This window comes from Uloborus diversus, chromosome 1, assembly GCF_026930045.1.
Source record: "Uloborus diversus isolate 005 chromosome 1, Udiv.v.3.1, whole genome shotgun sequence".
NCBI lineage: Eukaryota > Metazoa > Arthropoda > Arachnida > Araneae > Uloboridae > Uloborus > Uloborus diversus.
In genome coordinates, this window is record NC_072731.1 from 184,936,314 (window position 1) to 184,964,098 (window position 27,785).

Here is a 27,785-nt window from a genome sequence, read left to right on the forward strand (position 1 = left end):
CCAGCTTTACCTGAAAAGGGAAATTATTTTCCTAAAAAACGGATCTGGAGTCAATTCGACTTGTATTACGCATCGGTTAACCGTATCAATGAAATTTTATGTTAAAGATTGAAAAAGCATCACTTTTTACAGCAGAAATAATACGTTAACTAATGTAAACAAAGGATTTTCTGGTTATACTACAGCGCTCTCTTACGGGCAAGTCGGCGCCTTTGATCTTTTGAGTAATGACTGAGCCTGATAAGACGCGTATCAAGTGAAACCTTAACTAAACGCAAATGCCGTTCTTCATGCGGATTCCGAAACCCGGGCCTCCACCGGGCGAGGACGTCGGTGCGGCTGTTCGGGGGTAGTTGCATCTCCTCTCAGTCCACTGGGATGTCCACCCAGGCGAGGATCGGCCTCGTGTCCTTCGTCCTTCGTCCATCGTTGTCCTTCTGGTGTGGACAACGATGAAAAATGTTCCATGAAAAATGTATCTATAAGGCCTATATTAAGGGAAAGATCCTCACCACCGTGAATCTGACCTCCATGACAGGCCATATCAATGTCAATATTTCTGAGGTAAAAATAACTGATGCATTGTACAAAAATTATAAATTGCCAGTATATCCTCAAATTAACTAAATGCTATTTTTAAATATACATTTGAAACTACTAATTAAGCCGTACTTTAATTAAGACGGCTTAATATTATATTCCCAATAATCATTAAAAAAGTTGATTGTTTGCACAATGAACAAAATTACTACTTTGATATTAAATTGACCTCGATTTTTATATACTAAAAATGTTTTTATTTATTTTTTTTTCGTGAACAAGGCATTTTTTATTATTCTTATTTATGAGTAAAATGAATGGAACTTAACTGGGCCATTGTTTATGGTTACTTCTAGTAGGTACCACTTTCATGTAAATATATATATATATATATATAAAGGTTTCGGAACTGAAAAATATTTGCGTTCAAAAGTTACGTTTTCTGAAGAATAACCTATATACAGTTAATAAATGAACAGTTTCTTTATCTCTAATTTGACATTTGTCTACCAGTGCTGAAAGGCGAGCAGATATCAATAGTTATCAAGCTTTTTTGCGTTTTGGTAGACCAGATGTTGAAAAAATGTTCAACAGGTAAGAATAGATACCCATCTCGGTTTTTAAATCTTGTGAATCGCAATAGGAATTTGATGATAATAAAAACTATGTACTGAAATAGAAGAAAATTGATTTAAAGTAAAAATTTTTACATTATTCCGATATGGATTTTTTTTAAATTTACATTTTAGATATTGAAAATCCAGTATATTTTTATGTTAAGAGTAATCGAAGAGTTTTCGAAATTTATATTTTAAAAATGAAGAAATGAGAAAACATTTAAATATATTTTAAGGAACAGATTTTTTTTTCAAAAATTCCATTACTAATATTTATATTATTGAAACCTAGCTACCCTATTTGCCACACCTGTTACAGACACAGGACATTTTGTGAAACTGCATCACCAAAGCCTGGAGGAGGCAATTTTTGTTGTCAAAGATCATTCATCAATGGCCTAGGCCATTTATTAATGGCCTTTAGAATTCCTTGTGTCCATCTTGGTGGAAAGAAATGTTCCCCTGCATTTTGGTTTGGAACGAGCGCAGAAATGCGGTATGTCTGAGGCAAGGTCATTGGTGTACAATGTACCCTCTGTAACATGTAAAATTTTACAGAATGGAAGGGAGAGAATGGTCGGTCTGAAAATAGAAGCATTTATTGAGTTTCAAAATTACATTAAATATAAAACGTAAGAATACTTTTACATAAAAATTAGAAATGCCACAAATTTTTCTTTGAAACTCAAAAAAAGGCCCCCCCCCCCCTGGGCACGGATTCATTAATGGATTGACTTTAAATTTTGCATGGATCATTTATCTGTATAATATAACAAATTGAAGGGGCGTCGCGTAAAATATCTACAACTTCAGAGAAAATATCTATATATATATACATATATATATATATATATATATATATATATATATATATATATATATATATATATATATATATATATATATATATATATATATATATATATATATATATATATATATATATATATATATATATATATATATATATATATGTATGTATATACATATTTTTTTTATCTATATACATATGTATATATTCTTTCTTTCGTAAACAATTCAACATTTTCGTCGATAATTAAAAAAATGAGCAGAATATGAAATGATTAAAATTGATTAATAAGCTTGATGCATTCTTTAATAGTTTGTTTTGCTAATTTTCAATTAATTTCAGTTCTGTATGCTCATAATTTTAACAGTAGCTTCGTCTTCAATTACTGCAATAACTGAAAAAAAAAATGCTTTTACTTTACGTAAAACATATTTAATTTCCCTTAATATACGTAGTATATTTATATACTCCTTTTGTAAAAGCTTTATATCATATTTTGGAGAAAATTGCTTTTGTTTAGTACGCAGGAGGAATGCAGCAAAATCTTCTTATTTATAAATGAAAAATCTTAATAAAGATAATATTTTCAGTTCTATTACAAATTATATCGGGCATTTGCGAACATTTCTACAAAAATGGAATATTTTTCTTCTGGCTGCCTTTCAGGATTTACGTTGCTGTTTCTGAAGCTGAATATATAAAGGTAAATTTATCCTCTTTTTTACTTCCTTTTTCAGGCATATGAAAAAATACTGTCGTTTTTTTTAGATCTAAATTGAAAGTTTTAGTTTTTGTTATTATTAAAATAATTTTAATTTCTTAAAGACAAATGGAAACTTCGTATAAATTCCCTTTACGTGCTGTCCCTGTTATCTAGAAAAATATAAAATGTATTTTTATTTTTATGTATACATGTTCTTTGGGCGTGAGACTAATCTATACATGAGATACGGCCGTAGAGAAAAAAAAAGTTGGGCACCACTACCCTAACTTAAATGTATAGTGTATTAGGTCTAGATAATAACAGCAACCTATACCTCACTGTTAAAACCAGGAGTTCCACAGGGGTAAAGAATTTCACCCAAGGGTGAAAAAACGGTGCCTCTGGGTGAAACAGAGGCTAGGAAGTGTCGTTAAGGTGCTTTTGATTCCTCAGTGGGTGAACGACGTCAACAAAAGTGCTAAAAGACCATTCAATAGGAGAGCGACTCCTTGCGCATGCGCTCTGACTTATCGTCCAACGAAACTTCAGTTTGAATGGCGAATGAAGGAAGTTGCAACGAAATTTACTTTCACATTGAATGAAGTACAAAACTGAAAATTTCGTGGATTAATCTTCGAAATCTCGCGTAAGTAAAGGCATTTGATCATATTGTAGTTCTTAGAACTTTCGAACATATTTAAAGTGTTTAAAGTATGTTGACAACTCTTATTGTTCCGTTTACCTTATTAAACATTTAATGTCTTGTTATTTATATCCTGCAAAACTGTTACCTAAAACTCTATCAGTACTATCTTGAACAACAACAACATTAAAAATAAAAACGCTTAAATCAGCTGATAATTGAATTGCTAATTCCGGAATAAAAATGCATCGACGTAAACAGCCTATATACCAATGTCTATTTCTTCTGAATGAAATAACTATGTAGTGGAAACGAACAGAGCAGCAAAGGCAGAGAAAAAAAAAACTGCGTGAAAAGAAATCTCTCACTCAGCGTTTGACTCATGTTTCACATCGTGTTTTGGTTAACGTATCTTTCTCAGGCGTTATTGCATGAAGCTAATGTAGTTATCTGCTCGTTTTTATTTTTAATCTGACGGAAAACTTGACATTGGAAAGAAGGGCTTTTAAATTAGTATTTATCTTGTACGCATAAGGATACTCAAATATCGAATCTTATAATAAGTATTGATAAGTTACGCTCGATTAAAATTTTAAACGTTTATGAAACGCTTTTATTTTCCTATGATTCTAATCTAATGTTACCTAATATTTCTGGTTGTTCCGGCAAATGATTGATAAATACCTTCCCTGTTCATTTTCGGTACGGATTATAGTAAAAATTGTCAACAACATATTAATTACTGAGCAATTCAAGTGTGAATATAAGAAAGTTAGTGCACGAACAGACAAATTAAAATCATGAACACTTCTAAACTATGTTCGAAAGTTGAAATGTGATCAAATGCCTTCGTATATATAAATCAAAATAAATAAAACACAATTGTATTCAAAAACGCACACAACACGGGGGGGGGGGAATCTCTATAGGAAGCAATAAAGGTGCCATTTTTCTCACCTAGGGTACCATCTTTTCACCTACGGTGCACGTTGTGTGAAGGGAGCCAGTTTTTCACCCTTGCTAAGGGTGCAATTTCGGCTCTTTTTCGGGTGTCGCTGGTGAACAAACGTTTCACCCCTGACAGGTGCCAAACGCAACCTGTAGTTTTAACAGTGCTGCATATGAGTTTGCAGCATAGTAAGTACTACAGAGAAAAGCCTTCTCAAATTCTAATAAAGTAAATGTTTTGGTAGGCGTTTTAAACTTTAAATGTCAGACACAAAAATAAAATGGAATATGTTAAAAGACGAGAAGTACAACATAAATATGCCTTAAAGTGAGAAAAGGTTGATTAAATATAACTTGACCATGAAAAGAAGGCGGATGACCTTGAAGCAAAAACATCATTTGTAATAGGTTGTTTGTTGTTATTTTGGAAAAGATAGGATTAGACAGGCCATGCCTGTTACTATTCGGTGCTTTCTGGTAGATTCTACCTATTACAAATGATACAAATGATGTTTCGCTTCAAGGTCATTCGCCTTCTTTTCGTGGTCAAGTTTTACCTGCTGTCAGGTCTGGTTTGTGTCAATCTGATGAAAACTGTTTTATAAAGTCAAATTATTTTGGCAATGATTTAATCTGGGGCTTGATTGAAACACTAAATACCGAAAAAAACCGACAAACCAACACCAGACTCCTACCTTAATTTTTGATTCCAAATTTTGAAAAAAAAAAAAAAAAAATCGACAAATGATAAAGTATGACATTGCTTCAAATTCATGTTGAACTTTTTACTGCATCATGCCGAAAGAAGATTAACTTTCAAAGAAATGAATGAGTTACAGCAAAACATTGTTTAATTATCAAACAGATCGTTTTTGAAGAATTTTTCCCGCCGTATCAACGTTTAATGTATAAAAACGTTTGTCTGTTTTAACAAAAAAATGTTTTTTGAAGTTAATCAGATGCAAAACGTTTCATTGACATTCTCCTTTTAATTTAGGTTTTAATTAACCATCCGGATGTTATGGAGAAAGCGCCTCATTACAAACTAATGAAATGCGTGTTTGGAGATGGTCTACTGCTGAGGTAACTTTAGCAAGATTTAGCATTTCTTTAGCATTTCTTGAGAAATTGAGTTTACTTTTCTTATAGGAATAAACATTAAAAAAGTAGCATTATATCGTTATTTAATGTAAGCTAGCATAAATTTTCTGAATAAATCATTTCCTATTATTTTTTTATTTGCCTATTAAGTATATCATTCACTAGAAGAAAAAAAAAAAAAAGAAAGAAATATTTTTATTTGCTTAAGCATTTTAAGAGGCTGTTTATATATGATCTCATATTTTTTTCATTACATTTGACCTCCTCCTCCCTTTGTCTCAAAGTGCCACACTTCACCTGACCCCTCTCTTTCTCTTCTCCTTGTCACATGCATCGCTGTTTCTCATTAACATATTGCATGAAAAAAAAGTGTAATGTCAAACTTCTTGTTACCTCTTCAATTCGCCCCATTGAGCGTAGCATCATTTGTGGATGACCCCTAAGAATGGTAACTAAAAGTGTTATATTTTTTGCAGCAACGGAAAAAAATGGTTTCACCGACGTAAACAAGTAACACTGGCTTTCCATTTGGAAGTGCTGAGAGGATACATTTCCGTTTTCAACGAACAGTCAATCCTTATAACAGAGAAAATACCGAAGTTTGTCCCATCGTCCTTGGATTGAAATTGATGACTTGATTTCACAATGCGTACTAAATATTATATCTGGTAAAATATTTATCACCATCATCATCCTTTTTTGCTCAGATTAATACAAACAGTTGTTTTGTGCAATTTTAAAGCTGTAGATATACAATCAATGCTAGATGTTTCAAATGAAAGATAAATTCGGCAGTTCATAGTTTGTTGAGATAACCATCCGTAAACTACAAGAAAATAAAGTTTGTTTTCATGTTACTCTATGTGGTAAACAAGTAATTGCTCAAATATTCAACAACTGAGAATAAAATAAACTTAATTTACTTTAAAATAGTATAAAACATTTTCAAGGAAGCTTTTTATGTTTTCTTAGATAGCATGCAACGAGGCTTGGTTGTAACGATGTTACGTCAGCGGTGTAGAACCGTTTAATTGTTTCAGTAGAATTTCTTTTTCGTTTTTCGACTCTGTTCTTCGAAGAATAGCCGAGGTCAACTCTGCTAGTATCTTAGCAACGGGAATACATTTTGTAAATTTTATTTACGTAAAAAAATAGGGGAGACTAGGGATACATGATGCCATAGCCAAAAATGTTCCAAAATCATTAAGTAGAGATTTGAAACCTGACAATTATATTAAAAATATACTTGTACATAAAAACTGGCAACAAAGCAAGTAAAGCAAGTAAATACATTCAAATTACAACTTCTTATCCCTCGCATTATAAATAATATACATTTAGACGTGTTTAGAGGAAAATAATTTTAGGATAAACATTAAGACTTATCTAATCGCTTAAACAGTTTAAAAAATATAAATAAATAAATACATATTTTTCTATTATAGCTCAGTGTTTATTGCCTAAATGAATGATGCGATTTTTTAAAACAGCCTTACGGAGTAGGAGTGGGAGCTGTGGAGTCAGAATCAGACTGATATTGAGGAGACTTCAAAATTCCAGGAGTCGGAGTCGGTCATTTTCCCTCCAACACTGCAGCCCTGCTTTTTTAAGGCAGACGTCAAGGGAAAATAATAAATTCAATATAAGCAAAGACTTGATGTGACATGTCAGAAATCCATGTATAAAAAAGAAAGTATAGCGAAATGTTTTGTTGTAAAAATAAAATAAATAAAAAAATGTATTCGAATTGAATAAATACCATGGCGCATGAATAACTTTGTCGGCTGTCTATTTATCCATGAGCTCACTTCTTTTGTTTTAAAAAAGGGGGTACCTAGTAACCCTGAAACACATGTATGCAGTTTCCTACAAAAGTTTTGCATAATACGCTTTTTTAATGTTCTTTTAACTCTACTAGATTTTTATTATTACAGAATCTACAATGGGATGTAAAGTAAATTCTCAATTGAACAAAACAGATGCTGAAGCCTACTTGAAAACATTTCACGAGTAAGTTGCATTTTTTATTTTTGATCATGGATTTGAAACATGCAATCTCATACTATTCAAGTTCTCAGATAATACTACAGGTGGAATCCATGTCAACTCAACAAGGGCTGTAACATGCTGGTCTCGGATTTTTTTTGAATTTAGCATACGTTAAAATTCATAAAAAAAAATTAAGAAATCTTTTTTTTTTTTCTTTTTTTTTTCTTTTTTGCCCAAAAAAATTCTTGAGTCGAGATACAGGCCGCCAAAGATGGCGGTCCTGTCATGATTTCTCACTTGGGATTTTCTTCAAAATCTTTAAATTACATTATCTCAGGAACGGTAGAACATATTTTGTTGCGGTTTGTTTTATTTAAAAGGATATTTATTCTTGTTTAAAAACATATGCAACATTTTGAAATATGTGTTTTAGTTTTTTTTTCAGTCTTTTGAAAAAAAAATATATATATAAAATAATGTTTTTTATTTTTCTCAAATATGTCAACTTAAATTTTTTTATTTTTTTTTTAGTTTATTAGTACCACTGAGAGCACTACGTTCTCTGAAAAGGAGAGATTCCATTTTTTTCGTTTAACAGATTTTAGAGGCATTTGAAAAAATGAGGGTTTTTAATGAACTCTACGTAATTGCAGATCTGAAATTTCCAAATTTTTTTCCCGCAGCAAGTACACCCGAAGAAAACACTTTCAGTTCAGTCATATAGCGACTTTCATTTTGAGTAGCTATTTTATTCAGGATATGAAATTTAGTGAGAACAAGATGGCATTGCGCTTAACTATTCTTTCGGGGCTACGCTGAAAGGTTGCGTATTGAAAGACAGCGAATCGGCTGGAGACCGCGTTCTAGTTTTCATAAAAAATAAAACTCCTGGATAAAGTAGAAACTCAAAATGAAAATTTTGCTATATAACTTAATTAAAAGTGTTTTTTGGCCACTTGTTGCGAAATTTTTTTTTGAACTTTCAGGTCTGCAATTACGTAAAGAGTTCCTTAAAAACCCTCATATTTTCAAATGCCTCAAAAATCTGCTAAACGAAAAAGTGGAAGCTCTCCTTTTCAGAAAACGTAGTTCTCAATGGTACTAATGAACTGTAAAAAAATGAAAATTTTTGAAATTGACATATTTGGGAAAAATCAAAAACATTATTTTAAACTTTTTTTTTCAAAAGAATGTGGAAAAAAAACTGAAGCACATATTGCGAAATGTTGTATATGTTTTTAAACAAGAAAAAATGTCCTTTTAAATAAAACAAATCGCAACAAAATATTTTCTACCCTTCCTGAGATAATGTACGTTAAAAATTTTGACGAAAATCCCAAGTGAGAAATCATGACAGGACGACCATCTTTGGCGGCCTATATCTCGGCCCACGATTTTTTTTGGCCAAAAAAAAAGTGTTTCTTAAATTTTATGAATTTTAACGTACGTTAAATTCAAAAAAATCCGAGACCAATATGTTACAGCCTTTGTTGAATTGACATGGATTCTACCTACAGCAAAAGGAGTCGAGAGTATAATTACTCAGTTGTAACAACATTATCACCAGCTTCCGCACAGGTATCAAATGCAAAAAATTGTTTCAGCGTGTTTGCTTTGTCTATTTGTTCATTTTTCAATTACATGGTTTTGTTAATTGTTAATTGTAAAGTTGTTAATTGTTAATTGTAAAGTTGTTAATTGTTCATTGTAAATCGTCAATTGTTAATTGTGAACTTTGTCAAGCTATAGCTTAATTTAGTTAAAACATATAAATTTATTAAATAATACTTCATAACATTTCAGTTTCAACTCAAGTGTTTGTTAGAAATTGTAAGATTCCACAGAGATGCCCGAAAGGATAAAAACTCTACATTCATTTTACCTTGCTACTGCAAAAAAGAAAATGCGGAAACGTTTCTGAGTATATCGAGCAACTGCGGTTCATGAAATATTCAAATACGTTTCCGAGTATTTCGGAATCCTCTTTCTGTACTTACCAGAAACGTTTCTGAGCATTTTGTAAACCTCTTTTTGTATTTTTCAGAAACATTTTTGAGTGTTTCGGAATCCTATTTCTGTAATTTTCAAAAACGTTTCTGAGTACATTGTACAGCTGCGGTGCATGAAATTTTCAAGTACATTTCCGAGTACTTCGGAATTCTCCGTGCAATTTCCAAAATCCTTTTCGAGTAGTTCAGAATTCTCCATGCAGTTTTCAAAAACGTTTCCGAGTACTTCAGAATCCTTTTTCTGTGATTTGTTCTAAAATATAAATCTTAACTACAATGTTGCGTACCATATCAGTTTCAATTATTTCATATCTAACAGCATTAAAGCTGTTAAACAAGCAATTTTGAAATCATTCGGGGTTTTTTTTTTCGGTCATTCAATGTAATATCGTGCGCGATATTGATTTGTAAAAGTCAAACAAATTTTACCGTAAAATCTGAAAGAATCAATTGAAATTGATATAGTCAACATTACCAGTTTAGTCTTATGAGGAGGGATTAGTAGCTGCCTTAACAGACGTCAAAACCTAAATGCAAAGTCGAGAAGTTGTCTATAGTTGGCAAACCTTCCTAGCCACCGGATTTAAAAAACTAGAAAAAAGCTTTGAATAGATAATAGCTCGCTTGATGCTGTAAGTTTAACAGCTTGCAGCAGACTGCCATTTGCTGATAGAGGAAGGTTGCCGTCAATGAACCACATAACATTTTCCGATTTTTTTGGAAAGGAAATCCAACTCAAATTTTAAGTTACTTATAGGAACAATTACTCAGTGTATTTCTCTTTTAATAAGAATATTCACTTTTATGATAAATGTACTCCATAAAGAAAAAAAAATTAAAACAAATATTTTAGCATGTGGTCCATTCATGGCAACCGGTTGCTATGGATGGACCATCGAGTTTCCATCGATGGACCATATTCTCAAATTAGAGAATCAATGCGTAACTCACAAATATTTATTAGAGGCGATCAATAATATATATATATATATATATATATATATATATATATATATATATATATATATATATATATATATATATATATATATATATATATATATATATATATATATTATTGATCGATTTATATACATATATTTATAAATATATATATATAAATCGATCAATTTATATATATATATTGATATATATATATATATAGTGATTAGTATAACCTGATAAGCCTCAACTGAAATTTCATTTCAAATTTTTTTTATAATTGAGTAGAGATATATTTTTTATCTATTTCAGTTTCTCTGAAATTTTGATGCATCGTGTAATGAGACCATGGACTTATAATGACACTTTGTTTTTTCGTTGCTTTCCCACCGGAAGAAATTTTCTGAACCTATTGGAGCGTATGAAGACAATCCTAAGAAAGGTATGAAGTATGTTTGCAATTAAAACAATGATCATTATATCATTGTATTTGAATAAATGCTCATCCTTTTGTTTATATTCTTAAGAAAAAAACCCGATAGATTAAATTGGAAAAAAAAAGTGAATTTACAATTCTAAAAGTAGCTTTACAAGTGCTTTTACAAATCTTTGCATTATATTTACTATGTCTTTAAAATATTAACATAAATTAAATATGTGCTCTGTGGGTGGACCAGATAAGACTGTGTACAGAAATGAGACCATTCCCCAATTTTCATACGTAATTTCGCAAAATTCATTTTGTCGTTATTGTGTCAGAAAACCTAACTGATGTTAGCAACAAGCAAAGTTAGCGCAACAGTTGGTGAATTACAGCAGTAACGGAAGGACAGTTTTACAAAAAAATCGTTGCATTTCTGTCTCTGAGCATATCAAAATACATATTTTTTCAAAACCTGATGCATATACTTTTGCACACATCATAGTAAGTTCCCAAAAAACGCCAAAGCAAAGAATTTTTTGTTAGTAGCTTTTGAAAAACAGTAACGAAAGGACATTTTTGTGACATGATTTTCACGCTATCGTGTTCTTCCCAAAGGTTCAGCTAAATTATAAAAGTTAAAATTCTATAAAAAATAGAGCACATACGGGAGTGTTCAATCATTGCAATTTCAGCTCTAGTTTAAAAAATAATTATTTTAAGCATATGAATTTCAACTGTTCAATTGATTTTCAATTCCAACTGTTTGATTGAACAAATGTTCAATCAAACATTTATTCAACTAATACAGCAGTGTGAACAATGATACCTAATGCCTGAGCCAACTGTTACAATTCTCTGTTCTTTAAATACCCAATAATTTTATCATAATCCATAGAGCATTTATCTTCTTTCTCAGGAAACACGAAGATCCTTCCCACATTATTACGCACTTTCAAACGAGATACTTCTATTCCTTCATCTTTTATATGAAGTAACTGTGCAACATTGCTCTTTGTTAATTTCTTTTCCTTACATCCAACTAGCAAAACTTGTCCAAACGTTAATGAATCCTTTGGCATATTTTTATGACTTAGTGTTTTTGATTTAACTGTATCTTCATTTTCAACATTATTTACTGACTTTCAAAGTCATTCTGTTAACTTTGAAGTGAAATCTGCTTCAATTTGTTGATGTACTTACTATATTCAATAACATAACTTGTTACAGGATTCAAATAGCGCATTTTCTTCATTTTTTTGAAAGGTGATCTTTGAATTTAATCTCTTCGCAGTACGTTTATCGGTTAAATCAATCCTGTCAACAGTCCCATCCTGTGACTTGTGGCAACAAATCGGAAAGTACTTTGAAAATATTGTATTGTTCCAATACAAATTTCAAGTTTTTTGGTAAATGTTTCTGCTTAAATTAGATAGTCATATCAGAAACATGTCGTACCAAAATGTTTTTCAACCATGCTTAGGAGTTTTTAAGTGTAGTTTTCATGATTTTCATCACATACAATACAAGAAATAAAATCACGAAACAGTTTTTAAAAAAAATAAATAAAAGTTAAATTTTTAAATGAAAGCACTCATAAATTTTGTACAAATATTACTTATATATGTTTTAAATGTGACAACTCACTTCAAATAATAGTTTGTTTTGTACTAGCATTCTAAAATTTTACCCCGTATCAGCCGATAGATAAATGTCCTTCCTTTACCGTATTTTTTTGTCTTTCCGTTATCATTAAAAACCATATAAATTAAATCTGTATTGAAATTCTAACTATGTCTCCTTGACAAGGGACATAATTCTGCTTTGCATAAAAAACATGAGTTTCTATACACAATAAGTACTTGGTAGACTAATTGAGATGTAGGATTTTTGAACGGAAGGACATCAAATTGTCACCGTAGTAATGGACCTATTTCATGGTTAAAATAAAAAGAATTTAAAATTACTTATCATAAAGTTCAACTAGACATTCAAAAGACCTAAATATTATATGTTGATAACAAGTTTGTTGAAGTTACAGTATGTAACAAAAGAAGAGATTTTTTGCTCTGTAAAAACACAAAAGGAAAACTTGATTTTGCACTCGATTTTCTAAAAGTCAGCAAACTATTTGGGAAAAACAAGTTAAGATTCAAGAAACTCACGTATTTCTGAAGAGAATGGTACATGGCAAGTGACAGAATATTAATTTTTAAAATTCAAGTGTCATGTCTCCTTTTTTCTGGAATTCACCAGTTATCACAAAAGTCTTGTCAAAACTGCCTGATTAAATTTTTCAGTACATTTTGTTTTTCCTTAGATCACTGTAGTTTACTTGTAAAAAAAATGTTAATTGTTCTAAAAGCCTAAATTATTTAGTTGAAAGGCAAATGTCGCTGTGTGCCGTTATTTTTTTCCAGTGAGTTGATAACCCTAGAAAAATAAACTGTAGCCTAAAAAGGCCATGATTGGCATTATTAGGACTTCAGCGTCCTAATTAAGATACCGAAGGATCGGATGGACGGTGGACGATATAAAGCTGTGCTGCAAATGCTGCACATACGAGTAATATGCGCACGAATTGCGTGCATAAGGGACTCCCCCATAAAAAAAAAATAATGGTGACTTATCTGTATTCCAAGCGCGACAATTGATCTATTGAGATTAATATGGAGTTTTTGATAATGTTTTTGAGTTGTCCAAATAAAGTTTAATATTTAAGCAGTAAGTTACCGCCCTTAACCAGAACTAAGGCAGAGCTACATGCATGGTTTAATACGTTTTTATTTTGACAAAAAAGATATTCTATTTTTATAAAGATTATTTGTACTTTTTGTTGTGTTATTGCATGGAATGTTTTTTTTTCTTATTTTATATAAATCATTTAATGAATGTACATAAATTGGAGCCAATTGAATCATAAATAAGCGATATATTAAGCCCTGAACTTCAGATTGGCTTTATTTGGCGCACTTATCTTAGTTAAAGTATAACTAAGATAAGTGCGGACCCTTAAGGACTTTTTGTCGGATTAATAATAATGTACTGAGTTTAAAAGATATCACTAAATATTGTTAGAAAGTAGAGACGTTTTGAAAGAAGATTTAGCTATATGTTGCTAGCAGAATTGTATAAATGTCATTCCTCGGAAAAGATCTTAACTGCACATTTTGCAAAAACGTTGAATAAACAAAAATTTCTGTATAAGAAATCCTACATGTATGTGTCATTATGTCAATTACCTAGACCAATAAATTTTGCTCATTAGCTTTTTTTAGTATAACTTTTGAATTATATATCATGTGCAGGAGAAAGTGTCTTATTTTCTGTGGAATGTTGTGGATGAATGTGGATTGCCTGCGGAATGGCCCAGTATTTTTTTTCCTTTTTGTTTGCTTGCCTTTTTATTAAAACTCCAATAATAATAATAATAATAATTTGGAAAAGCAAAGCTTATTTTAAAAATTTGCTGCAGGAGTTTCGATATAAATTTTGCTAGAATTTAGAAGTCTAAGACTAAAGTTAAACAGTTGATCTTGCACGTGACAAGTGAACTTCATAACTTCATAAAAAATATAACAATTAAGAAACATTTTCTTTTTGATGAACAATTTACACTAATAAAATACTTTCACTGGTCAGCAAAAATATTTTTACTTTATCCATAACAATTTGTGCACGCATAAAAATGTCAGGAAAACATTACTCCACTTTGTTTCACATACATGACGGTGGAATAACTGTACTTTCATAGGTAATTGAAGACAAAAGGTCAAACGCAAAACGTTCATTGGATGTGGAACATCTGAAAGACAGTGACTACAGGAAAAGTAAAAAGGCTTTCCTGGAGCTGATGGTTTTGTATCACCTGAAAAACCCTAGTTTTACAATAGAAGACATCGAAGATGAAGTAAATACAATCATGGCTGGAGTAAGTTTCTCATTAATCAACTGGCAATATTGCTTTAATTGTTATCAAATTTAACCTGTGCGCAATATGAGACTTTACGTATTAGGGCAATTCTACGAAAAATCAATAAAACTATGACTTGTTCTCGGAAATAAAAAAAAATAAAAAAAAATTTATGTTTAAAAATCGAGACCAATTTAACATCAAAATAGTAATTCTGTTAATTGTACAAACAATCAGCTATTTTAATTCGAAAGGGGAACATAATATCAAGCTCTCTTAATTAAAGTACGGCTTAATTAGTAGTTTCAAATGTATGTCAGAAAACAGTATTTAGTAAATTTCAGGGTATACTGGCAATCTATAATTTTGGTAGAATACCTATTATTGATGTATTTCCCTTTCATCATTTATTTTAACCTCAGAGATATTGACATTAATAAGTTCTGTCACGGAGGTGAGGAATTTTCCATTAATATAGGCCTAAAAGATACATTTTTCGGAGAATTGTTTTTTTCTTCGTTGCTACAATCTGCACCTGATAACCATATGAAAAAATATTCACTAATTTTTTTACATTAATTTACATCTCTGAAATTCAAGTTCACCGGGGTGAGACGTCAGAATAACCACACTAAGATTTTAAAGCAAAATCTACCTTCTTGTTTTTCGACAAAAATATCACAACTTCAATTATGGCTGAAAATAAACAAGGAGGCTCCCTTGTATCGTGGAAAATAAAATTTGATGTCATTACTGCCACGTGTTAATAAAGAACAGCATTTTGTGTTTAGGTAACGGAGGTGAGAATTTATTGTGTGTCATGACTCCTTGTCCTACTAAAACGAACTAAAACACAATATTAAAAAATTAAATGTGCTTAAACAATTAGTATTTGAGACACTTCTGAAAGGAATAATAAATAAATAAGTATATACTTTTAATTAAACACGTTATTAAGCAACATAAACAGGCAGACAAGGTGTGTGACATTCCACGGAGGTGAGAATTCACATGTTGTGAACCAAAAATATACTAAAACAAAAATTATTATAAAAAAACTGTTGGTTGGTTTAAATAGATATATTTTTGATGAAATTAAAAATCATTGTTAAATGAATTGTTAACTAACGTTTTTACTGTAAGAGGCGTGTGACAGAAAAGTTACACGTTTTGAAGAATGACCAATATAGTTTTACACTAGCACGCACCTGTTATGCAAGCCAGCTTTGTGCGAGTTATTGGCAAAAAAGATCATTAAATTTGAAATTTAATAGGATGTGAATATAAAAAAAATACAAAAAGATTGACTCTTTTATTAAGCAAATACTAATCATTTGCGGAACCTCTGTCATACTTTCAGGTAGCTCTATGGTTTCACGATACCTAGCTTGAAATTAGAGCCGAATTTAGCTCTATGCCGCCCATAGGCGGATCTAAAATCTACCGCCCCCCCCTCCCTCAAAAAAAAGAAAAAAAAAAGGATGCAAAATTTCCGTGATTAAAAAAAATAATAGTGTTCCCGAAATTGAAACTGTCAAGCTCATGAAGAAGTGATGGCATTTTATATTCATATGTTCCCCGACGGCAGGTCACTGTGACCTGCCAAAGTATTCCATATTCAGAAAATTTGGTGACAAAATTACAACATTGACATTATTTATTCTGTCTTAAAATTGTTTTTTTTTTTTTTTTTTTTTTTTTTTTTTTTAATGCTTAACGTTCCTTCTGATTAGGAGCTATGAATGTTTGATATCGTGCATTATGCTCGTATTTTAACATTCGGCAAATGGAGAATTGTTTTCATCTATGGAGGAAATTATTTAAATCAACGATTTAAATAATTTCCTCTGTATTATTACGTTCACTCACTTTACGTTTCTTACCACTCCTCATTGCTCTATGGTATTTCACTTGTAAATTGTTACTGGATTACATTCCAAAAAGTTCAAAGATTCTGCTTTGAAAGCTGCCCATTTAAAAAATATGTATCTCTTTCTAAAAACTTTAGGAAGACTCCTTTTTGTTCATCGGTTTTTAAGCACGTTTTAAAATCAATCAATCAGCCTTTTTCTCTCGTCACTCATTTTCATTTGCCGCCCAGACTCAATAGTATTAACAGAAAAGTTTTTAATGTTAATAACAGAGGCACACAATTTTTTTTTTTTTTTGGTGTCTAGGATTTTATAATTAATTTAAGCTATATTTGGGTCGCTGAATCTAAATATGAAATCAGTTTTTCTCTATCAGCTCTACTTTTTTAGATCAGTGACCATCTGATCACCCTGCAGATACTAACTACTAGGTGACAGTGATTATGAGGGCATATCATCAATTCCTCAACGTTTCAACCAGGATGAGTTAAATGACCTCACCAGAGATCTCAATATGCGCAAGTATATATGCCAATCAAAAGAAGCTGCTGAATTACTGGCACCCAGGTCGAACGAACAACATTTACTGGAACAAGGAACCAAAATCTCTTTTTACCCTACAAGAGAAAAGGGTTTGCAACCCTGCTTCTCTTAAGAAGACAATCTTGAATTTTGTCACGAAATCAAAGAGCTTCTGGAAACTGTCTGTTCCTAAATATTTTCCAGATGATTGGCGCCTATTTATTGACAGCTCAAAGTGAAGTTTGAAAGGAGCCCTTCTACAGAATGGGAACAAATATGGTTCCATACCAATTGCTCACTCAACAAAAATAAAAGAAGAATATAACAGCATAGGTTTGGTCTTGGAGAAGATAAAGTATCATGAACATCAATGGGTGATTTGCAATGGGTTATTTGAAAAAGGTAAACCTTTTACTCAGACAGCAAAGTGGCCACACCAAATATCCTAACTTTCTTGTGGCTCTGGGATAGCGGAGACAAAACACACCACTGGGTCAGAAAAGAGTGACCTCAAAGAGAAAACATGGACGTTGGGGTAAAGAATATCATTAACGACCCCTTAGTTGCACGAGAGAAAATCATCTTTCATCCACTGCATATTAAACTAGGCCTTATGAAGCAATTTGTAAAGGCTCTTGATAAGAACGGATGGTGCTTTGCATATGTAGGGGGGGGGGGGAAATGCCTCAGTTGAGTACCGAAAAAATTAAAGCAGGAATATTTGATGGCCCACAAATAAGACAATTCATTAAGGATCCTGCCTTCGTAAATTCGATGAATGAGGCTAAGCGAAAAGCCCGGACTTCATTTGTTGCAGTTGTCAGAAATTTTCTTTGCTAACGCAAAGCAGACAACTATGTTGAACTGGTAAACAAGTTTCAAATCCGTTTTCCTGACAATTTAGGAGACACCACTGAGGAAACAGGTGAAATCTTTCACCATGATATTAAAACTCTGGAGGACCACTTGCAAGGAGATGGGATACGCACATGATGGCAGATTACTGCTGGATTTTAAAAAGGGATTGTCCCATAATATATTCAAGAATGTCACGGAAAAGTAGCTTCCCAAGCGTTCAGTGAGTAGTTAGTTTCATCAAGTCCTTTTTCCTCTATCTTTGTTTATTATAAACATTCAAGAATGTAACGGAAAAAAAGCTTCGGAAGTGTTCAGTGAGTAGTTGGTTTCGTCAATGATTTTTTTTCTCTATGTTAGTAATATATCATTATTTTACCGTATATAATTAGTATATTGTATTTGTATGTATTTATTATTATATACAAATATAATATTTTTAAAATTTGATAATAAAAAATCGGTACTTAGTATATTTATTTGATCCATGGATTTAACTGTAAATAGTGTAACGTATATTTCACTAAAATGTTATATCTCAGAAATTCGAGCTCCTAGGCAAAAACTAATGCCATATTTGAGTTCAGGGCATCAAATTCATATGAAATCAACTCCAAATACCCCGGCACCAAAATGTGTGTTGGCCAGTGTAATGTAGAAGAGCAATTACACGTCAATGACTGAAGAAACCATAATTGAATAAACCTTACTATGGCGCTAAAAATTTTAGTAAAACTCCAATCTTGTTGGAGCCTCAGGACAAACGCAATGACACTTACTTTTCTTCAATCGGACACCGTTTTTTCTTCACACTACCATGCTTGAAAAATTTTCATTTTCATAAGATGAGTGAAAGTAAACATTATTCAACTACAAGAAAAAGATGGAAAATGAAAGAATGCTACTAGTTCACTTCAGGAGTGAAAAAAAAAAAAAAAAAACCCTGGTTAAAGCAAAATTTGTCGCCCCTGAAAAGTTTGCCGCCTTAGGCAGCTGCCTTCTTTGATTATTGCGAAATTGGTTCCTGCTTGAAGGTAAATCGCATCGCGGCAAAGAATGAGATACAACTCAAAATTGGAAGGGGAAATACTAGCTATTGACAAGGCGGTTTCCTTACGATAAATATAAATAACATTTGAAGTGTTTGTTAAGTCATATTTTAACTTATTAAGCTTCATAAATGCCACATTCTTCGGATAGAATCGACACGTAATAAGCCTCCGTTCTTTATCTTAGGTGAAGAATCGCTCACTTATATTTAACCGACTTCAAAAAAAGAGGTTATGATTTCGTATTGCGGCTTTTTATGTATGTTTTCGACTTATTCCAACACTACTGGACCGATTTGAAAAACAAAAAAAAAAAAAAAAAATTGTTTGGAAGGGTATACTTCCCAGATGGTCCCATTGTAATTTGGTCTGAATCTGATAAGGGGTCTCGGAGAAATCCAAGAAACTTTAAATTTCATACGTCAGGGACACGTGGTTTTGCTGTGATCGGTGTATTTTCACATCTAAGGTTTTGGCTTTCTTTTGAACGATATTTTAATTCTCGCGGCACATGGATGATTAATTTTCGCAACGCTGAACCACCTATTAATTTTTTATTATAAGTGTTACTAATGTATTTATTACTGCGTAGCAAAGCAGTAAATTAAATATATTTTCCTACTTTAATAGTAGAATCAATTACCTTAATATTTTGTTTACTAATAAATAACTTTATTTAGGCACTTAAATATAAAGTTCTTTATTTACTATTTCAGTTTTTAAATAAATTTAATGTTCAATTGAGGGGGAATTGAATACAGAACCCCCCCCCACCCCTTGATTTAAGTTATATTCTTTAATAATATACATTATAACTGTGTATGATTTCTGAAGTTTGACCAATATTCTAAATTTACTATTTCACGATGCCGCCAGTTCAATTTGAAATTAGGGTTATATTAATTAGCAGTCTTCAAAAAAAAGAGGAGGTTCTGAACTCGTCGGATTTGTTTTTTCTTTGTATAATGTTCCATAAATACTCGAAGACACCTGTACCCAGGAGCGTGCACAGGGAGGGGGGAGGGACACCTGTTGGCCGGGGCCCGAGCCTGGAGAGGGCCCAATATTTTTGTAACTAGCGGTGAAATATAGGGGTAAACAATATGGAGAGGGGCCCGGAAAAGTCATTTGTAATGGGCTCCAAAATTTCTGTGCACGTCCCTGCCTGTACCGATAAGGAAAATTCTTTTTTTGTTTGAAACGGTATACTTTCTTAGCGGTCTAATGGTAATCAAGTTCAGATTTGATGAAATTGAGGAAACTCTTCAACTATCATACTCACATTTAAATCGATTTGTAGGTACTTTGTTAACTTTGTATATCGTCTTACTTAGTGAACCGGTTTTTATCCTTTTTTTTGTTTAGTGGTGGTTTTGTTTAGGGGTGGTCTAACTTAGGTTCCAAATCTTTGATTTACCCTATTTGTTCCTTAGGGAAAATTTAAGGGTAAAACAATAAATTTCATGCAATTTCCCTCACAAACGATAAAATATAAAGCCCATTGATAAACAAAGGCCATATAACAAAGGTATATACTTTCTTTACCTATAGTTAAACAAATTATTAAAAAATATATATTATTAAGAGTAATGATAATGAAAATTTTGAATTGAGGATTCTTTGAAGCAAACATACAATTCATTCTATTGGAATTTTTAATCTTCATCTATAGGGGTGCTATGTGGAGAAACATGCGACTTTTATCACGATTTTCATGACACGTATTGCGAAACATAAATTACAATTTACAATATTACAATTCTAAAATTTACATTTTTAAAAATTTAAACTAAAAGCGATTTTTTTTAGTGACTCGTGCATTTGCTTTCTGAAAGCAAACTTTGATAAAGTTGAACTAATGATGAAGACATTTTTTTTGTACATAGTTACGCCTTTGAAAAAGCCTTTCTTCTTTTATTTAAAAGTAATTTTCAAAATCTTGTATTTGCTACATTAGCATAAAGTTGTTTTCTTGAAAATCGCAGAAGAGATAAGGAACAAACATTTCTTTTATGATAATAAATACCCATTTAGCCACATTAACTTAAATTAAGACTTCAAATTTTATAATTATTTATTACTTTCGAGTAAGACGCAAATTTGTTTTGAATAGGCTAACGGCTAATATAAAAATGTATAACATGATTTCCCTTTTAGCATCTTGGTACAAGAATGCTTGCATATTGCTACAGAAAACTTGTAATTCCTTTTGCATATAAATATAATTACAGTGATCTTATCACATATATTTTTAAGGGCCATGATACGACAGCAGGTACAATGAAATGGATTGTATATTTACTGGGACTGCACCCGGATGTTCAAGATAAGGTATTTGATGAGCAAAGATCTCTGTTTCAGGATAATCCACATCGACCATTAACTTACGAAGACACTTGTAAAATGAAATACACAGAATGCGTTATAAAAGTAAGTAATTAATATTTATCTTTGTGAAATTTATTTAATAAATACGCATGGAATTTTTATTTAAATGTAATTTATGCAATTACATGTGTTGACGATCGTTTTATTGGGAGGACAACCTTTAACAAAGGTAGATAAAAGCTTTGGACCATTTATGGAGAAAAGTCTTGTTTATATTAATGTGTTAATGTTATTGTTTTTGTACATTAAGTATCCGTATATGTAAAAGAAAGTTTTGGATTCGAAAAAAATAGTATTTGCTATATTTACATCGGTAGCATTTTCGTCAGTAGCATCATATGTGTGTATTTAGACTTTTTTTCAGAGGAAAAAATGTAGTATTTTATGATTCTATTCACATTTAAAGTCTTTTATGACTTCTCATTTTAACAGGAAACGCTCCGTCTCTTCCCGCCTTTGCCTGTATTTGGAAGAATAGCTCAGAAAGATATTGTCATAGGTAAATTTACTACATGTATTTTATTCAGATTAATTATCTGTTTCGTTGAAACCAGATATTATCATGGTAGATGTCAGCGCTGATTTTTCTTAAAAAAGCAATTCACTGTTATCTATAATTGAATACATATCCGTGGATGCCAAGACCCAGGATGTTAGGGTGCCAACCCAGCTGCGATGCTCTCCACAACGCGTGCAAGAAGATATATAAACTCTAACTCAGGTAAGCATAAAGGAGAAACAGAAGTAAATAACGGTGAACATTCAAATTTTCCCCCTTTTTACTTCCTTTTACAAAAAAGGAAGTATTGTATTCGCGAAAAAATTTTCACTCAAAAATCGCCCTTAATTTCCATTTTGCTCACCCCCAAATGAATGTTGAGTTTTTTTTTCGATTCGACCACATGCGGAAAAGTGCCTAAGAATGTATAGACACGCGAAATATCCATTTTGACCATCACCGAGGTAATTACAACGACTTTTCTCGTGACGTCTGTATGTATGTGCGTATGTGTGTATGTGCGTATGTGCGTATGTGCGTATGTGCGTATGTATCTCGCATAACTCAAAAATGGTATGTCCTAGAAAGTTGAAATTTGGTACATAGACTCGTAGTGGGGTCTAGTTGTGCACCTCCCCTTTTGGTTGCTTTCGGATGTTCCTAAGGGGGTCTTTTGCACCTTTTTGGGGGGAAATCATTGTTAATTTCGATGTAAACTCAAGTGGCGTTATAATTTGTCGGACACTTGGCGATATATCGCCAGTCTTTTGGTCGCCAAGTTTTGTCGCCAACTTGGCGACAAATTTGGCGGAGTTTTTTTTTTTTGGTTTCAATTTGGCCATTGTTGGTGATATTTAGAGAATAAATATTGAATCACATTAAAATAGCGAATAATGGGGAAATGACATTAAATTGGAGTAAAAGGAAGTCATGTGATGCACACATCAGCTCGTTTCCTTCCTTATATGAAAGGAAGTATTGTACTCACGACAAAACATTTAGTACTAAAGTTCCAAACCTGCATTTCCATTTTAATCATTTTTTTAAACAAGTTTTGATTAAAAAGAAAACACTTACATTTGTCTGAAAGTTAAGAAGATTTGTATAAAGTTTAAAATTCATTAAAAAAAACTATAAAGATAAGTGCTACGAATTCACAAAGAGTGCTTTTTTATGCAAAATAGTAAGCTAATCGATAAAACGGCAGCTGAAGAAAGAATTTCTGCCAATTTTCTCATTAAAAAATAATTACGCAGCACATTTGCAGGAGGGTTTCCTTTTTAAATCTAAGCTTTTTAGCCCTCAACTTCCGCTTATATTTTGAAGCATATCTCAGCATCCACCCATAGAAGACCCAAACAAACATTGGTTATGTTTGCGCATATTTCTTCTCTTTTGAAAACTTCTACTTCGAAACTTTTATTTTTATTTTCCTTATAGTAGAACTTGTGCTAAGTAAGTAAAAGAAGTCGTTTGTGGTAGACATTCAGACAACTATTTAATACCGGCAAAAAATAAATAAATAAATAAATAAAATATATAAATAAATAAACAAATAGTAATTAAAAATTGCGCAATTTATTTTTTAGTTTTAAAAACCACGACGAATTTTTCACTATGGCATTTCATGACAACAGCAACGATAAATACGCCATTCTGTTAACTTGCCATCACAATGAAGAAATGTTTTTAAAAGACACTGTTACAATAAGAACAGTTCTTAAAATAATCCAATATAACGTTTAAAGACCACCGAAAGCATTTTCAAGCTACTTGTGCTATACATTTAGAAACGCAGAGATACAAAAATCAGTACTTCCTAAATACAGCAGCAGTCACGAAAAACTTTCTTTAAAATTAGAAAAACCGACCCTGAAATTACTATGCGCATAAGTCAGATGATCCCCCCAAAACTCAATTAGAATAACATGAACAATTACTCAAAAAATCTTCAACAAAATAAGTAGTATTACTGTGTGGGGAGAGCAGATAAATCCCAAAAAGTCATTTGCAGTACAAATACATCAATCCCTGAATATCCATCGACAAGAATTATAGAAACAGTTTCAGAAAATCCACGTTACCATCAGAGCCAAAATAATAATCCCTCTCCCGCTCCCCTTCCCTCCTCCGCCCCCCCCCCCAAAAAAAAACAACAAGTGTCCCATATTCGTCAGAGCATACATTATTACGAAATTATCTTCAAATGGAACTAAAAATGTACCTTCTAACAGGTAAGAGATCTTTAAAGTATACTAACAGCTTCGAAAAATTTATATTTCAGTTGTTGCTACTGGTTAGATAAGTTTAATTAGGTTTATGGATTGAGAATGCATTTTCAGCTTAAGAGATACATTTAAATTCATTACATGACACGTTTAGGCTTTTCCATTACATCTGTCTAACAAAAGGTATTTAGTTAAACCGAACTTCAGAAAAAAATATGTCATCCGTTTCTAAATCCATAGGCAACGTTTACTGATCAACGTTTATGTTATGTTGTGCTTATTTTTACCCCCCCCCCTTTAAAAAAATGCATAAAACATTTTTTTTTTAATTTTCAGGCAATCAGATAATTCCAAAAGACTCATTCGTTGCTTTCAATGTTTATTCACTGCATAGAAATCCTAAAGTCTTTCCAGAACCAGAAAAATATATTCCTGAGAGATTTTTGCCAGAAAACAGCTCTGGTAGGCATCCCTACGCTTTTTTACCATTTTCTGCAGGACCTCGGAACTGCGTAGGTAAGTAAAACTTCACTGGATCTACTCCACTTCTAATATACACAATTAATTTTACTTCCGAAAATTGAAAGTATGCAGTAGAGTTTGATTTTACAAGTTAAGTATACTCTTTGCGAGATTAAAACAGCAAAAACGGTAACAATTGAAGTTGGAAATTAATTGGCAGACAGAACAGTTGAAAACAATTGTAATACGTAAATGGTTTTATGGTGAGGCCCTTATCAAAATTCGTGTAAAGTGGAATGAGGATTTAGCAAAGGATAGCTTCAGCGGGTTTTGGCAAATTACTGCACATGTTACTATTTAGTTTGTCTTTGCTGTCTCCAACTGAACAGCTTTTCGTTCAAGTCCCCAAGAAAACCTCTAGAGTCATAATAGTTCGTCCAGTGATTTTTTTTTCTTTATTTGTTTTAAACAATTTCTCACATCAGTAAAATTGTTTTTAATGCCATGTACTAAAAGTTACTGCTTTTGACGGTATTCTAAATCTTTGAAAATGCAATTGCGCTTAAGTATTTATAAGATGGGCAGTCTACCCTGAACAAAACTGCGACGTACCTATTATAACGGCAAAAATTACTGATGTAAGTTAATTTTTTATCTAAACTACAAACAGACAGTTCACCTTGACTATGATAGGGTAAAAACATGACTAGAAAATTCAAATCTGTAAAAAAGGCTGTTTATAAATAGAAGCAAAATTGAAGTAGGGAACAACTCCACATTCTAAAAATCTTCAATCATTTTGAATTTTCAAAAGTCTTTTGGAAATTCATTTTTGAGATTTTTCTTCGTATTTAATGTGTTAGAATTTGCCTGTTCGTTTCCTTTTTTTACGATGCTTTAATTAAGCATAATATTACCGGTGCGTAATTAATTGTTATGAATTGCAACTTCCTTGTTATTGATCCAAATATACACTTAATAAAACAATTGCTTCTTTGGTTTTTTTTAATAACAATCCAAGTAATACTAAATCCAAATAAGAAACCAATGCTAGTATTAAGTTAAATTCATTTTCAAAAAAATACATAGAGTTTTTAAAAAGTTCAGCATATCTGTACCTCAGAACCAGAGTAGGTAGACCAGGGCACGTTTACGCGGAATTTTTTCAATGAATTTTCCAATTTTTATGCTTTAACTTAGGAAATTTTCGACATGGCGATCTTACGCAGCAGTTAATGAAGGAAACATTGGTATATTCAGTTGTTGCTCAGTTTGTGTTTTTAACCGTTAAAAAAATATTTTTGAGTCCAAGTCAGTTGCGTAAACTTGCTCCGGACACGGGGCACATTTACGCATATTGATATTTTGACACTTACCGTGGTTCTGTTAGTGTTTTGAACATAATGTGTTTCCATCTTTAAAATAAAGCAAATTTATTACCGACTGAATATTGCATAAAGTAAAAACTGAATGGGCATGAAGACAGCACTACATGATTGTAACCTATAAGATACGAATTTGTAACTCAATTTAAAAATAAATGGTGATTTTCAAAACAAAATAGCCTGAAAATGCTAGAAAGGTTTGAGACATTTCGGAGCAAAAAAAGCGTTAGGTCACATTTAGAAGTAAGACACCGTAAGAACGTGCGTAAAGGTGCACCGACGTCAACGCGTAAACTTGCCCCGTCACCAAGCTTGGATTTATTTTTAACGTAAAAAAATAATAATAATAACATTTCAGTTCATACAATTACAATTCTCAAAAAAGGATAAAATTCTGCTAATTTTTATATATTTGTTCTTTTTTAACTAAATATTATTTATTCACAATAAGCTTCGAAACGTTCAACACAAAACTTACTCAACTTGCTAGAAAACATATGATTATTTCTGCATGCTAGACCGAAGCTCGACTGATGCTTAAAATCTTGTGAGAATGTGTGCTAAAAAGCAGCATCAATCTGTTATGATTTTTGGCTCTTCAGTTATAATTCGTTTTGAAAAAAGGGCACTGCGTCAACGTGCCCCGGTCTACCCTAGCGTAAATCACATGGTCGCTACTTTACAAAAAAGAAGAAAAACGGTCCCTTGGTGCATACAAGCGATTGGACTCGTGCTCTTTTAAGATTTATGTGGAATAGAATTCTTCATACAATGCACTAATAATCGGAAAATCGCAATTTTTGGAATTACGTTAGTTTGGCTCTGAGGTACAGATATGTAGCGCGTAACAGCTCCTTTCCATTGATGTTTTATAAAGTATTGGTTGGAGATGCCTCGTTATTGTACCTGTTGAAACAGAATGTTTATCTCCATATATTTCAATGTAAAACACAAAAGTAGAGCTGTCAATTTCTTGCACTTTTTCTTCAATTGTATTTTATCTGTCTCAGCATGGTTCACTCCAACGTTTTGTTCTTAAAATTCGAAACCAGTATTCGTTTAAACAAGCATTGTTGTAATCATTATGTCTACATTCTTAATTATATTTGCAATGACTGGTGTTAAATTAGTATTTCATACACTTTTGCAAAAAGTTCGCCAATGAAAAATTTGAGTAGGATTCATCATTCAATTGTTATTATATTTACTGAATTAGAATATTATTTTTAACTCTTCAAATAAACATTTTAAAAATTACTTTTAGGAATATTTTATCCAATTTCAGTTTAAGGCAAAATATGTGTGTGTGACTGACAAATATATATACCATACATACATACACACACACACGTATATATATATATATGTATATATATATATATATATATATATATATATATATATATATATATATATATATATATATATATATATATATATATATATATATATATATATATATATATATATATATATATATATATATATATATTTGATCAGCAGTAATTTAGCAAGTATAGTGAAATTAATTACCTAAAAGTTCATAGGTGTTTTTGTTTGTGTGGTAAAAAAAAAACTGAAAATACTAACTTTAGCATTTCTTTGTACATTTTAGGCCAAAAGTTTGCCATGCTGTCCATGAAAGTGCAGCTGAGTCACTTGTTGAGATCTTTTAAAGTGACTTCTCTGGATCATAGAGACCAAGTCAATATTATGTGGAAACTGACCCTGGATAATGTGAAGCCAATTCGTGTCAAATTTACTCCTAGGTGACAATGTAAAATCACTTAAAAAATTAAAACAATTTTTCTTATACCATGATTTAACTTTTCCAATATTTAATGATTAACTTAAATGTGAAAATGTTTACTATTTTGAAATACAGTTGG

At 31.7% G+C, this 27,785-nt stretch overlaps 1 protein-coding gene and 1 long non-coding RNA gene across 2 annotated transcripts; both read left to right on the plus strand.

The window, feature by feature from the left end:
• The first annotated feature begins 5,901 nt into the window (after window positions 1-5,901).
• Window positions 5,902-10,737, plus strand: LOC129223751 (uncharacterized). The gene is made up of 3 exons (XR_008580644.1): window positions 5,902-6,031; window positions 7,298-7,373; window positions 10,616-10,737. It is a non-coding gene; the product is annotated as an uncharacterized LOC129223751 (long non-coding RNA).
• Window positions 10,738-10,958: 221 nt separating this feature from the next.
• Window positions 10,959-27,669, plus strand: LOC129217625 (cytochrome P450 4c3-like). Its single transcript, XM_054851957.1, has 6 exons — window positions 10,959-11,024; window positions 14,479-14,655; window positions 21,191-21,364; window positions 21,755-21,821; window positions 24,386-24,565; window positions 27,512-27,669. The coding sequence occupies exons 1-6, from the start codon at window positions 10,959-10,961 to the stop codon at window positions 27,667-27,669; spliced, it is 822 nt and encodes a 273-aa protein (XP_054707932.1).
• The last annotated feature ends 116 nt before the right edge of the window (window positions 27,670-27,785 follow it).

Excerpts from the sequence above, each read along its gene's own strand:
- LOC129217625 (XM_054851957.1), top strand. The coding sequence starts at position 10,959 with ATGTGCTCTGTGGGTGGACCAGATAAGACTGTGTACAGAAATGAGACC. Across the intron at positions 14,656-21,190 it reads TAAATACAATCATGGCTGGA|GGCCATGATACGACAGCAGG; the intron begins GTAAGTTTCTCA and ends TATATTTTTAAG. Across the intron at positions 24,566-27,511 it reads AGGACCTCGGAACTGCGTAG|GCCAAAAGTTTGCCATGCTG; the intron begins GTAAGTAAAACT and ends TGTACATTTTAG.